Source organism: Rhamphochromis sp. 'chilingali' (assembly GCF_963969265.1).
Source record: "Rhamphochromis sp. 'chilingali' genome assembly, chromosome: 9".
Classification (NCBI taxonomy): Eukaryota; Metazoa; Chordata; class Actinopteri; order Cichliformes; family Cichlidae; genus Rhamphochromis; species Rhamphochromis sp. 'chilingali'.
This window is the reverse complement of record NC_137936.1, coordinates 15325300-15339865: the sequence shown is the minus strand read 5'-3', so window position 1 is coordinate 15339865 and position 14566 is coordinate 15325300. Positions and strand designations below refer to the sequence as shown.

The 14566-nt window shown below is 41.3% G+C and overlaps 2 protein-coding genes across 3 annotated transcripts in view; one reads left to right on the top strand and one right to left on the bottom strand.

Moving 5' to 3' along the window:
* Positions 1 to 14566, bottom strand: part of cpne5b (copine Vb) — a 159480-nt gene that overhangs the window by 47325 nt on the left and 97589 nt on the right. The gene's annotated exons all lie outside the window — the stretch shown is intronic.
* LOC308402203 (uncharacterized protein) lies at positions 3496 to 13354 on the top strand (the record flags this gene model as incomplete). The annotated part of the gene is made up of 3 exons (XM_080890890.1): positions 3496 to 3899; positions 3971 to 7460; positions 13331 to 13354. The coding sequence occupies exons 2-3, from the start codon at positions 6318 to 6320 to the stop codon at positions 13352 to 13354; spliced, it is 1167 nt and encodes a 388-aa protein (XP_080747016.1). The 5' UTR covers positions 3496 to 3899; positions 3971 to 6317.

Here is a 14566-nt window from a genome sequence, read left to right as displayed (position 1 = left end):
TGTTTACTCCCTCCCACAATTTTATTCTTTAGGTTTTATTCAGCTCCTGTAGAAGAGTTGATATACTGCCATGGATTTACTTCAGCCTTGTTAGAAAATCCAGAAAATTGAAAATCGTGACAACTCCAATTAATCAAATAATTTTTTTTTACAAAAATCTGGTAATCATATTGGACTCAGGGGCGCTTGTGTGTGGAAGAATTCATCATTGCTGGTGTTACTCTGACCTCTTAATCCTGACTGCAGCTCAGACCTCTGCACCAGTTTTCAAGCAAGAGAAACCCCATTAATCACCTCGCTTCACTGGCTCCCTGTTAGCTACAGATTGAGATACAAACTTCTTTTTGTGTAGAAATCATTAAATGGTCTTGCCCCAGCTAACTTTTCTGAACATGCTGTCAGAGACCTGAAATTCTCTGCTCCTGCAGTGTATTTGGGTCCTGGAACAATTAATCAGTGCAAACAAGGGTTAATTGTTCCAGATTTGTCTGTGTGTAGATGTTCTCGAGTATGTGGCAGTAAGGTGTGATTGTATTATAATATCACTATTTTGGAACAGTTTTCTGTCTCAGCTGTTGCACCATTGTGACCCTAAAGTTTACTGTTATTAAGTTGGAACATGTTAACTGTGTAATTCACGAGTTGTTTATTTTATTATCCATGTGGGGCAGTATTGTGTTTTATTTTACAGTAACAAGTAGTGTAAGGGATTAAAATTTGAATGCACTAATGACATTATAGTCAATTACCCCATAACAGTAACACAATTAATGAGTAATGTAATACAGTTCCTTGGTGAAGAGAATTTGTAAAGTAATTTAATTACTTTACAAATAATTTATACAGTTGTGATCAGAAGGTGGCAAACACTCTTCATGGGCTTTAATGTCATGGTAATTTTGGACTTTTAATGATTGAACTGTTCTTTTTCCAAGGTAGAATTATTGTACAGTCGACATCTCCAATTGCTTTATAAAAAGAAATTGGGTTTCTTTCTACACAGTCTCAGACATATAGAGATACTCCCTCCAATCTTTTAGTAAGCGGTGTTGAAGGTTCTACAGTGTCTTTTAACTTGACAACGCCAAGGCTTTTACTTGACGACAACTTGACGAAAGCTGGTAGTTTCTCTTTGCCAGCCTAGTAAGGATTTGTTTGTCTGGAACTGCTGAAACACCAGCGTCACTATACATAGTGAAGTGAATTTTACATCGCTGTGAACTAAGAGGGTGTTGACCAAGAAACAAACTCCTACTCTTAAATCAGCACCTTCAAGCCTAAAATTTACTGGTGCCCACATAGAAAAACCAAGTGTTTTTGTTACCAACTTTCAAGCATGGTGGTGGTAGGGTTTTTGCTACCAGTAGTAATACTGCATAGCTGAAAGTGTACGGAATAATAAAGATGGAAGATTATCTCAAAATTCTTCGACTTCACCTCAAATCAACAGCTAAATGGCTGAAACTTGGACACAGGTGGATGTTCCAACAACACAGTGATTTCAAACACACATCAAACTGGTTTTAGAATTGTCAGGAAACGGCTGTGTGCAGGCAGGAGAGGACCCAGATGCAGACTCATAGGCGGAGACCACTCAAAACTCAAAACATTGCTTTATTGCATGCATGGAAGATATACAAGAATAAACTACACTGGGAAATGCTAAACTAAAACACAGGAAGACACACAGGTAGCCATGAGGGAGAACGCGACACGAAACTGAGGGAGACGCGGACATAAATACACAGAAGGATAACGAGGGACGTGAGCACACACGAGGAGCACAACTGACGCCTATAACTATAACGAGACAGGGGAAGACCAAGCCCAACATGACGAACACTGACGGGGACAGCACTTCCGGTATGATGGCGCCTGTGTTTGGCTTCGCCGCTGCCGGGTGCAGTTTGTCACGTTCTATCGTCGTGTTTTTTTCTCTACTCTGCTGTTTTTTATTTGTATCAATGATGTTCTGGCTGCCTTGGTTTATGATCGTTTGACGCTATTATCAATCCGATCTTCAATGATGGCCCAAGATGTTTCATCTTCCTCCTCCTTTGGCACTTTCCATTCTCCGCACTTTTCCCCGCACTCCTTTGGCACTTTCCATCTACCGCCAGTGGCTGGATCCTCGGCCAGCGTTCTCAGCGTTCCCCGTAGATCACGGAGAAGAAGAGGAAGGAGATCAGGTATCCAGGTGAAGCTTAGGCTTTTCTGGCGGCGGGGGCTGATTGGAAAGCGATGTCGTGCGTGCTCTGTTACTTACGCTCAAAACAGCTCCATAGAGAGGAATTTGTTTTCCACGGCCCTGCTTGGATATGCAGGGCCTGGCTCTCCGAGACCGTGCTACCTCAGAAGGGTTCATCCAGACTCTCCTGCTGACTGGCTTTTCATCCCCTCGGTGAGTGGAATATACGAACGTGAAGGCTCTAATCTCGAGTATTTACGTCCTTTAACTCGAGCTTCTCCCAATAATGATGCTCTCACCCCGCTGACTATGGCGCTCTTTAATGCCCGATCTTTGACTAATAAATCGTTTGTGCTTAACGATTTTATTGCTTCTAAAAATCTGGACTTCCTGCTTCTGACCGAGACCTGGCAGCGAGGCTTGGACTATTCGTCTCTTATTGAAATGTGCCCAAATGGCTTTTCTGTCATTAACCAGCCTCGGGGATCTGGTCGTGGAGGAGGTCTCGCGGTGGCATTTCAGAGCCGTTTCAACTGCCGTTCAGTGAAAGTTGGACACTTTCTTTCTTTTGAATTGCAGCTCATTAAAATCGGCAGTAAGGATCCTTTTTACTGTGCTGTGGTGTATCATCCACCCGGCCCAAACAGCTTGTTTTTAGCGGAGTTTAGCGACTTCCTGTCCTCTACTATGAGGTTGTCCAAATTGCTTTTAGTGGGGGATTTTAATATACATGTTGATGATGAGTCTGACCTCTTTGCCAGGGGTTTTATCAACATTATGGATTCATTTTATCCAGCATGTGTCCGGCCCCACCCATAACAAAGGTCACACACTGGACCTTGTCTTTACCTTGGGTTTGAATATTGATTGTATTTGTTCTAAGGACATTTTTATCTCTGACCATTATTATATACTTTTTAACATGTCTTTTCATGAGCCTATGTCTCCTGTTCACCGGACAGTTATGTCGCGCATTATAAATTCCTCCACAGCGCAGAAGTTCTCAGATGCTTTTAATTTAACACTATCCCCACAAAACGGTGTTGATTTCTCAACGGATCTATTTAATCATCATTGTCTTTCGATCTTAGATGAAATCTGTCCGGTTAAAATGAGACCTGTGCCTGTTTCCAAGTCCCTACCTTGGCTAAATGACAACATCCGCTCTATAAAACTTAATTGTCGTAAAGCTGAGCGGTTATGGAGGAAAACTCATTTAAATGTTCATCTCCTTTATTTAAAGGATCTTTTAGCCTCTTTTAACAATGCTATTAGAGATGCAAGGGCTGCTTACTTTTCTCAGTTGGTTGCAAAGAGCAGAGGTAATCCTAAGGTCTTATTTGATACTATTACTGATATCATTACTCCTGCTCCACCTGCTGCCATTATTTCTTCTGCTGAAGACTGTGAAACATTTCTTGCTTTCTTTTTAGAAAAAATTAGCAATATAAGGAAAAAATTGTCCCCATCAGTATCTGCACTGTCAGTTTCCACGCCAGTTCGGCCTGTTTGTCACGACCTGCGGGGTCGGCAAGGCACTGATCAGCAATCTCTCTCCCCCTCCCCTGTTTTGCCAGAGCGGAACTCATGGCGGGTTCACGCCCTCGGCCCACGCCCTCCCGGATCATGCACACCTGGGCCTCATCAGACCAGCTGGTATATCAGAAGGAGGAGATCAGCTGTTCAACACTGGATTGTTGTGAAGACTCCTGTCAGTACACGGCGAGCCCTAGTTTCCCCACACTTCCGCCTCAGAAAGTAACATTTGTCTCTCTGTTTTAGATTCCCGGGACCCGTCCCCGTGTTTCCCCGTGTGGAGCGTGTAAGAGGTGGCTGGTCACTAGCGGAGAGAGGTTGGCGTGAGCGTGTGTGTGATCCCCTTGTTTTCCCTGGAGCCCTGGAACCCGTCCTTGCACATCTTGTATATAGCACTGTCCTCGCACTGCCTGTAAATACACTTGGTGAGGATTTTTGTGAATAAACTGTCTCTGTTACAACACACTCCGGAGTCCTGCGAGTGGATCCTCAGAGCAACCCGTGACACTGTTGTTTTAGAAAGATTTTTACCTGTTTCACTATCTGAGCTGGGAAAAATAGTTAGTGCAACAAAAGTATCCTCTTGTTCACTCGACATTTTACCCGCATTGTTATTCAAAAATGTCTTTTACTCTATTGGTCCCTGTATGCTCACTATAATTAACACCTCTTTGGGATCTGGCAAAGTCCCTGCTTATTTTAAAACTGCTGTTATATACCCCCTGTTAAAAAAGCCTATGCTGGACCCATCTCTCACTAGCAACTACAGACCGATCTCAAAAATACCGTTAATTGCTAAGATTTTAGAGAAGATTGTGGCTAAGCAGCTTACAGCAGTTTTAGACAAATATAATATCTTTGACAAATTTCAGTCTGGCTTTCGTAAAGCTCATTCTACTGAAACAGCCCTTCTTAGAGTTTCCAATGACATTCTGATGCAAAACGATGCAGGTAAGTGTTCTGTTCTCTTAATGTTGGATCTCACGTCGGCCTTTGACACCGTTGACCATTATATTTTGCTTGATAGGCTGAAATACTGGGTCGGTGTATCTGGGTCTGCCTTAGAGTGGTTCTCCTCGTATCTTTGTGAACGATACTCTTCTGTGGCAGTTTCTAAGTACAGGTCATCTTCTACGTCCCTGTCCTTTGGTGTGCCACAAGGCTCTGTGCTGGGGCCATTATTGTTTTTAATTTATTTACTTCCTCTCCAGCATATTTTGAGCCCTTTTGAGGATATTTGTTACCACTGCTACGCAGACGACATCCAACTATATATATCTTTTAAACCTGAAGATGCTTCTAAGCTGCGGATTTTAAATGTGTGTTTGGAAACCATCAAAGGTTCGATGGCCGACAATTTCCTCCAACTAAATGAAAATAAAACTGAAGTCCTTTTATGTGCTCCAGACAGACATGTGCTCCAGACAGACATGTACCCAGCATAATGAATGCTCTTGGTCCCCTTTCAACATTTGTGAAACCATCTATCAGGAACCTAGGGATAACCTTCGATCCTGCTCTTACATTGGATATTCACGTCAAATCTCTGGTTCGGTCTTGCTTCTATCATTTAAGAAATATTTCTAAATTGAGCCCCATAATATCTCATACTGAACTGGAGATTGTTATTCATGCTTTTATTTCATCATGACTGGACTATTGCAATTCACTGTTCACATGTCTAAACAAAAGTTCCCTGGAGCGTCTGCAGACTGTCCAAAATGCTGCAGCAAGGCTTCTGACGAAAACATCGAAATACTCACATATAACACCGTTGCTTATACAGTTACACTGGCTCCCTGTCGAATTCAGAGTCCACTTTAAGATTCTGGTTCTGATATTTAAGGCTCTTCAAGAACAAGCACCATCATATATCATTGAACTTTTACAGCCCTATGCCCCTAGTAGGTCTCTGAGGTCTTGTGGTCAGGGATTACTTGTTATTCAGTATACGAGACTGAAAACTAGGGGTGATCGAGCTTTTGCTACTGTGGCTGCCAGACTGTGGAATTCTCTTCCTCAGAACTTAAGATCTGCTGATTCACTGATTACTTTTAAAAAACAGCTAAAAACACATCTTTTTAAAATTGCATTTTGTTAACTTTTGACTGTACTTTGTCTTTTTAATCTGTTCATATACCTTGTAAAGCACTTTTTGATCTTTTATCTAGAAATGTGCTATATAAATAAAATTTTACTTACTTACTTACTTACTTACTATCAAAGTAAAACAGGAAGTACAAAGACGTAGACTGGAGGGGAAGAGAAAACACGGAGGAGCACAAGGGAGAGAGGAAGACATGACGGCTGGGAAAACAAGACAGAAAACATAACTAAAGAAAGACTACTAAAGAAGCAAGACATAACCAAAAATACAGAAATATCTCAAGGAAACACAAAACGCTGGGTAAGAAGGACCCAGAACCATGACAGGAATAGGTAAAGCAGGATAACATTAAGCTTCTGGAACAGTCTTCCCAAAGCCCTGACCTCAAGCCTATTATGCCGAAAAGCTGAGTGGGACCAGGAAAGCAACCAATTTAACTGAACTCCGCAAACTCTGCCAAGAAGACCTTTCACTTGCATCCCAGTCATGGAAGCGTTGGAGGTAGTGCGTAAGAGATTACAGGATGACCCCAACCTCAGCAACAGGACCACTCTCAGCATCGACCAAGTGTGTTTGCTTTTGGAGCTGTGTCTTCATTCCACCTACTTCACATACAAGGGTCAGTTCTACAGGCAGAAACATGGGTGTGCCATGGGCTCCCCAGTTTCACCCATCGTGGTCAATTTGTACATGGAAGAAGTGGAAAAGATGGCTTTGCTATCCTACCCTGGAACATCACCAAGCCATTGGTTCAGATATGTGGATGACACCTGGGTGAAAATCAAATCTCAGGACGTACCACAATTCACGGATCACATTAACTCGGTGAACCGACACATCAAATTCACCAGGGAGGATATGAAAAGTGGCAGGTTAGCCTTCTTAGACTGTGAGATTTCCATCAGTAATGGGGGACATCTAAAAGCTGACGTGTACCGTAAACCTACACATACGGATCAGTATCTAAGGTTTGACTCTCATCATCCACTGGAGCACAAACTGGGTGTCATCAGGATGCTACAACACAGAGCGAACACCATCCCCACTGACACAGCAGCCAGGGAGGCAGAAGAACAGCACATCAAGAAGGCCCTGAGTAAATGTGGTTATCCCAGCTGGACTTTTGTCAAAGCTGGAAAGGCACCTAAAGAAAGCTCCAGCCGATCCAGGAGAGAAGGACGACTGCTGCCCAAGGGAAAACCTGTAGTGATCCCTTATGTATCAGCAGTATCGGAACAGTTGAGACGCATTTTTTCAAAACACCAGGTCTCTGTGGCTTTTAAACCCCAAAACACGCTGCGCCAAAAATTGGTCCACCCCAAGGATCGGGTCCCCCGACACAAACAGAGTAACATAGTGTACGCTGTGAAGCGCCAGGAGGATTGCCAGGATTTATACATCGGGGAAACCAAACAACCTCTGGCAAAGCGAATGGCACAACACAGAAGAGCTACCTCGTCAGGCCAGGACTCTGCAGTCTATTTACACCTACAGGCCAGTGGACACTCCGTCAATGATGAGGATGTGCACATCCTGGACAGGGAGGAACGCTGCTTTGAGTGCGGAGTCAAGGAGGCCATTTACGTGAAAAGGGAAAGACCATCTCTGAATCGAGGAGGGGGCCTAAGGGTACATCTGTCATCATCTTACAATGCTGTGATTGCAGCCATTCCCCAACTCTCTGTGAATGGTACTCATGGCCATTGATCAGTGGCTGTTGATCAATGGTCATGAGAACTTCCATAATTAAGATTAAGGAACTGACCTCCCAGCCCATTGTTCCTTCAGTGGGCTGGTTTCAGTCATTATGCAAATGTACTGTTTATAAGATTTGGGGAAACCTGCAGTCAGCTGAGACTGAAGAAGTCACTTGGATGAGTGACGAAACGTTTCTCCCACAAAACGCTACGTCCAGATGAACAGATTCAACTTTTGGAGATCTGCCAAGAAGAGTGGTCAAATATCCAGCCAGAATAATGCCTGTACAATCATTCCACCGTGTAAAAAGAATAGATTGAATAAGTCATTAAAAGCCCAAAATTACCAGGGCATCCATGTATATGAGTGCATGTAAACCTCTGACAGCTATTTCTAAATAACTAAATAGCCAAAAATCCTTACTGTGCTATATTAGTTTGATAGCACCTAAAAGCAGGTTTAAGTTCAGGTGACCTGCTGAATTTTTGCAGGGTCTTTATCTTACACTGTAAAGTCACTGTAATGCAAAACTTTAAAGAAATATAGCATAAACTATGTGTGTTTGGTCTACGAGGGCAAATAGTTAAAAAAAAAAATCTGAAACCATTAACAATCTCTCATACATCTTAAACCACATCGCCTCTTTTTTTTGGTTTGTTTAATAATTTCTGTGATTTCGTTTCTTTTCCAGCTCACCTTTTCTGTCTCCTTTCTGTTTGCTCATTTACAAACAAGGTCTGATGTATTGATTTTCTGATAATGTTGCCACGTTTGGTCTGCCTGATCGTGCTTTGGATACAATAGATCCAGTTTCCAATCCCATGCACTACCACCTTAGAAACCTTAAGTCTAGCCATGATTTGATGTCAAGAAAGCCCCTATTTCCCTGGAATAGCAATGTGACTTGGAACCGTGTTACAGGCAATGTTTTGGCGAAAAGCAAAAGAACAGCCATATTTATGACAGGTTTGCATGAAGATATGATCAGACCCACGTAAAAGACCACAACATGTTTTCATTTTTCCTGTAAACATGTTTCCTGGCTACTAGTTTTATTTTTTAAGGTTTTAATAATGCATACTGTAAAAATGAATTCGTTTCAATTAATTATGTGAGTCTTCATTAATTATTTAAAATGTCAATGCTGCTTTGACGCAAAAAGAAGGATGTGTCCCTGTTCTAAATATTTAAGCAAAACCACAACCTTTCCCTCACATGTTTTTAAAGTTTTAGTCTAAAAACACATTTAGCATTTACTGATAAAAACTAGAAGTACGACAAAGGACTGTATGAGAAATACTATTATTGAAGGAGACCCATGATATTTTAGACAGAGCCTAGAGTTATTCTACTCACAAGTTAAACCCCAATGACGCTTGCACGAAATATTGTATTTTCAGCTACAGTTTACTGAAAATTTCAGAAAATGATTGATGGAATTCACTTATGTTCTCAGGTCTTTGCACAACATACTAATGTCAAAAGACTGGACAGAGTGCTCTCCAGCTGTGTGTGTAAGTGCTGTCAGCACTGTTGTCAGGTGGTTGTGTGTGTACGTGTTTGAGGAGGCTGATGGAGGCTTTTGAAGCACACTGTAAAAGACTGATCGATCCTCAGGTGGGGAAACCATCCTGGTTGCTTTGCTGAGTGATGCAACAAAAATGTGAGAGTTTGGGGGTTTCTTTCACATGCGCACTCACACAATGTCTCTTGGCACCAACTGACTAAAAGGGGGAAAAAACAGCTTTCAAATGACAAATGAAACCATATTTACATCAGTCTCTACTCATTTCTTCCTTCAGCTCATGTAACTAAATCAATTCCCTCTCCCTGAAATAGACCATTAACTTGGGGCCACTGAGAAAGTAAAATCAACAGACAAAACAGTTTACAGTTGCTTGAGTGGAACTGTGCAGTGCTGACAAGCTGCATGGTAGCTGCAGAGCAAAGCCACTTTAGCCACAAAAAGCAATATTCCCTAATTGCTACCAACATACAGTACTGTATAAAAATCTTTAGTCACTCCTCACTTCTTTGGGTTTTGTTTGTTGAACCTCTTAACGCTGATCTATGAATCATTCAAGCATAAAACGACGCCTAATACAAGAGATGAAACAGTATGAAACAGTATATTTCTATGCCTAGTACTATAGCTAAGTGCCAGGCATTGAATACTATTTTTACAGGAACAAGGTGAATCCCAAAAAGCTATTAGTCAAAAACTTGGCATATCTCAGCATGCTATCTGGTGTGTCCTTAAAAAATTGAAGGAAACTGGACAAGTGGAGGATAAAAGAAGAACTGGCGGGCCTAAAAACTATCTACAACAGATGAACAGTATCTAAAAGTCATGTCCTCAAGTGAGAGCAAAAAATTCAGCAAACACCTGACACAGGACCTGAGAGATGCATTTGACCCTTCAGGTGATCCATCTACTGTTCACTGAAGCATCATGAGAAACAGTCTCAGTGGAAGGGTGGCTGTCAAGAAGCCATCCTCAAGAAAGAGAAATGGGAGGAAAATCACTGGCAACAGGTCTGATGGAGTGGTTTTGAGAAGTACAACAGTGAGTGTCTACAGCCATTTGTAAAACAGGGTGGTGGCTCTGTCATGGTTTGAAGCTGCATTTCAACCAGTGAAATTGATGGAATTAGAAACACAGAGAAGTACCATCTGATTTTGATCATCCATGCAATACCATCTAGAAAAAACCTGATTGACAACTGCTTAACTTTTCAGCATGACAATGATCCACGCACACACAGCACAAGGCCAGTTGCAGACACACTGGTGGTCCTTGCGCTGGTCCATGTGTCGATCACCTCTGGCAAACCTGATCTGGGCCACCAAAGGGCCATCATTCTTTGCGGTACGTGGGCCATGTGTAAGTTGTGTGCAGCCACACTGCAGGCCCTGTGCTGACCCAGAACAGTTTCAGCTCTGGCCCAAGATGTCAGCCTAATGTTTACCTTAATCAAGCCATGTAATAACAACATGTGCCGGAACATAATAGTGCAAAAGCACCCTGGTAAAACTCTGTTCAGACAGTGAATGGACTGAGTGTTTTATAGCGCTTTTCTACTCTCCCAGATTACCCAAAGTGCTCTATACAACATGCCGTATTCACCCAATCACACACACTTTCTCTAAACTGAGTACTTCCTAACTACATTCATACACATTCACACTCTTGAGATGCAGACTGGAGGAGCCAGGGATCAAACCACTAACCTTGCAATCAATAGGTGACCTACTCTACCGCCTGAGCTACAGCCACCCACTGGCAAAGACGAGTAAACCGTCACTAGGTGTTAGATAACGTGTACTCTCACAAACCTGTCAAATCTGCATTTGAAACGTTGGCTACCAGTATAGCAGCAGTTTAGTATAGCAGCATTTGGGTCTTCTAACTAAAATAGGAAAACAGGAACATAAATAGTGCCATCATTGCCAGATCTGGCCCACATCTGGTTGACATACACCCTGCCATGACACCGGTCAGTCAGAAGTGCCAGCTTGATGCCGGATCCAGGCCAGACCTGTTTTTTATGGGCCTGGGCCACATAAACCAAACCACAATCGAGCCAGATGTGGCATGCCATCACATAGACAGTGCCATCTATGCCAGGCCTGGCCCATATCTGGATGACATACTTCTTATCACGCCAGAAGTCAACCAGCAGTGCCGGCTTGATACCAGATCCGGGCCAAACCTGCTTGCTATGTGGGATGTCCTTCAAGAAGCCTGGACAACAACTCCTGAAGATTACTTAAAGAAATTACAAGAAGTCTTATCTAAGAGAGCTCAGACTATGTTGAAGAAGGCTGTCACACCAAATATTGACTTTTAGTGTCGTTAGAAATCTGCAAACTCTGGTTTTGCCTTATATGCTGTGTCAATAAATTGCTCCACCGATTTCACATTTTCTATAAAGAAAGTATAAAGAAATGAGAGGTGACTCAAGACTTTTGCTTTTACTGTATTATTAATAAGGAAATGTAGGAAATTTCAAAATTGAATATGGTAAAATATCTATCATCTGTCATTTTGATATATTTGATATCATTAGTTTTTTGTATTTAAGGATAATCTATCTAGTATCTAGTATAATCTAGTATCTCTGGCTAAGTCTGTGTATCAGAAGCAGTCTAAAGATTTATTTTCTCTGTGATTGTAAGTGAAATTTTATGATAATCATCACAATGATGAGTCTCTTCCTCAACAAAACAAGTCAATTCGTGTCCAAATGCAGTCTGTCAACAACAATTTATTTTGCTTGTTTCTTTCTATATTGTTCATACAAAAACCCCATCCTTCTCATTTCTTGTGTTGAAAGAGGGAGATGAAAAATCAAATAAGATCTAATTTGCACCTTGCTATTGATTTTCAACAGCTCAGACTTGATATATAATTTGTAACAGTTACAGAGATAGGTCCTCTTGAGGATGCCACACGATAGATACTGCTCCCTCGTATTACTGAAAACCTGAAACAGTAATCAAATCAAATCAAATCAAATCAAATCACTTTTTATTGTCACATCACATGTGCAGGCACACTGGCACAGCACATGCGAGTGAAATTCTTGTGTGCGAGCCCCACAAGCAACAGAGATGTGCAAACACAACAACACAAACGAGCAAAATACAAGAATGGCCAACCTGAAACTAATAAATATATGTACAATATATAATAGTGTATGCATTTCTGGATGTGTATACTAAATATTTTCCTACGTGTGTGTGTGTGTGTGTGTGTGTGTGTGTGTGTGTGTGTGTGTGTGTGTGTGTGTGTGTGTGTGTGTGTGTGTATACACATTTTTACAAATTAAATAGTAAAAAAATAAAATAAAATAATAATAATAATAATAATAATAATAATAATAAAATATATAAAATATACAGAGTTGAATATGTGCAAAACAAGTGGCATTTATATACAGTGTGGAGTGCATAATGTTGAAGTTCCAGTAGTGAAGCTGAGGTGTCTATGACGTGTTCAGCAGTCTGATGGCCTGATGGAAAAAGCTGTCTCTCAGTCTGCTGGTTCGGGACCGGATGCTGCAGAACCTCCTTCCTAATCTAATTAAGGTGTCAAGCCGGCAGTAATGTTTTTTTTCTCTTTGAAGTGGATCTGGTAAAATTAGAAAGTTAGTCTTGCAATAACGTAGGACGCCCTAAAAGAAAGAACTTTTTTTTATCTTCTTAACAAAAACAGACAACAGTCGATGCAACAGTGTATGCATGCATTAACGCAAAGCTTCACAGATCCTCCAGGGTACCCAGAGGATTATACCCACAGATGTTTTAAAAAAATTAAAAGGGGAGCTGTAAATCAACAGTGTGTGTAGGTGTGTAATGTGCTTGAATGTGTGCCTGAACTGAAGAATGTGGCATGTAAAGCACAGTGAGTGGTCAGTAATGTTTATTCGTTTGGACTATGACAACCCATACTGACACACAATTGCACACATACACACTATTTTTATTCACAGTGGTCGGAATCTGTAATTACAAAACTCTTCAGGGAGTCAAAGACTCAAGCCAGCTAACAAACCTGCTGTGAATAACACAGCTAAATTAATTTTGCCTGAGGGGTATGTGAGAAGGATGAGAAAAGCAGAAAGGGGAAACTGAAAAGGTGTAACCAATCTTCTCTCTTTTCTTTCTAAATTAGCACATGTCTTAAGAGCCAAATTATATCTTTCTTTCCTTTTCTTGGATTTGAATTCTGCTTTGTAAGTGCCACAAAAAAAATGTGTTCGATGCTTTTAACATATCAATTTCTCTGATCCTTTTAGTGTGAAGCTCAGCAGGAGATCTGACACTGCATAATAACACAGCGAGAACATGTTAACATCTACTTGTTAGCATTAAATGATTACAATGATTTTTTATACACGGAGGAGCTCTCCAGGTTATCATGACAAAAAAACCTGCGCCTAGACTGACGAAACAATTATGCTGACAAATTATTACATTTTAACATCCTTAAAATGAATATTTTAATATATTAACATTATACCCATCACCCACTTTGTTAGGTAGACTCGATCAACTGCTTATTGATGCGAATATGTCAGCAAGATCGCACAGAGCAACTCTATGCATTTAGGCGTGCAGACACGGCCAACATGAGAAGAAAGGTGATTTACAGTAATGCGCTGGTGCCAGATTGGCTGCTCTGAGCATGTCAGAAACTGCTGATCTACTGAGATTTGCCCACACAGCCATCTCTAAGGTTTACAAAGAATGGTCCAAAAAAAGAGAAACTATCCAGAGAGCAGCAGTTCGCTGGTAGCTCTGTGAATACTGAAGAATCCTGCTACTTTGCTGATGTTCAAACTATGCATCTGAATGCTGAAGAAAGGTGATTGAAGTGACTTTGAGTGCCACAGGGAGTTCTGAGTATTTCAGAAACTGCTGATCTACTCAGATTTTCCCACCAAACTATCTCAGAATTAGTCTGAAAAAAAGAAATTATCCAGCGAGCGGCAGTTCTTTGGGAGAAAATGCTGATGTTAGAAGAGAATGGTCAGACTGCTTCAAGCTGATAGAAAGAAGAAAGGCCACAGTAACTCAAATAACCACTTGTTACAGCCAAAGTATGTAGAAGAGCAGTTCTGAATGCACAAACTTTGAAGGAGATGGGGTTAAAATGTTGCAAGGTCTGATGAGCTTCAATTCAACACAGCACATCAGGGATGCGGAGGAGTGAGAGATTCACATCCGGATGTGCAAACCACAAATAAGCAGCAACTGTGTGATGCATCATATTACTATGGACCCAAGTCTACGAGGCATTTTGTTCCATTTGTGCCATGAAGAATGAAGGCAAAGGGATCCCAACCAGATACTAAGAAGCCGTACCTAATATAGTGTCCGGTAAATGAATGTAGTAACAATATCACTGGCTGCCATCAATTTTACAAAGAGTTACAAACATTTAAGTTCACTGGATTTCACAGTTCAAAATGTTTGTGTAAAAATATTAAAATGACTCGAGCTTACATGTGCTCACTGCTGAGCTATTAATG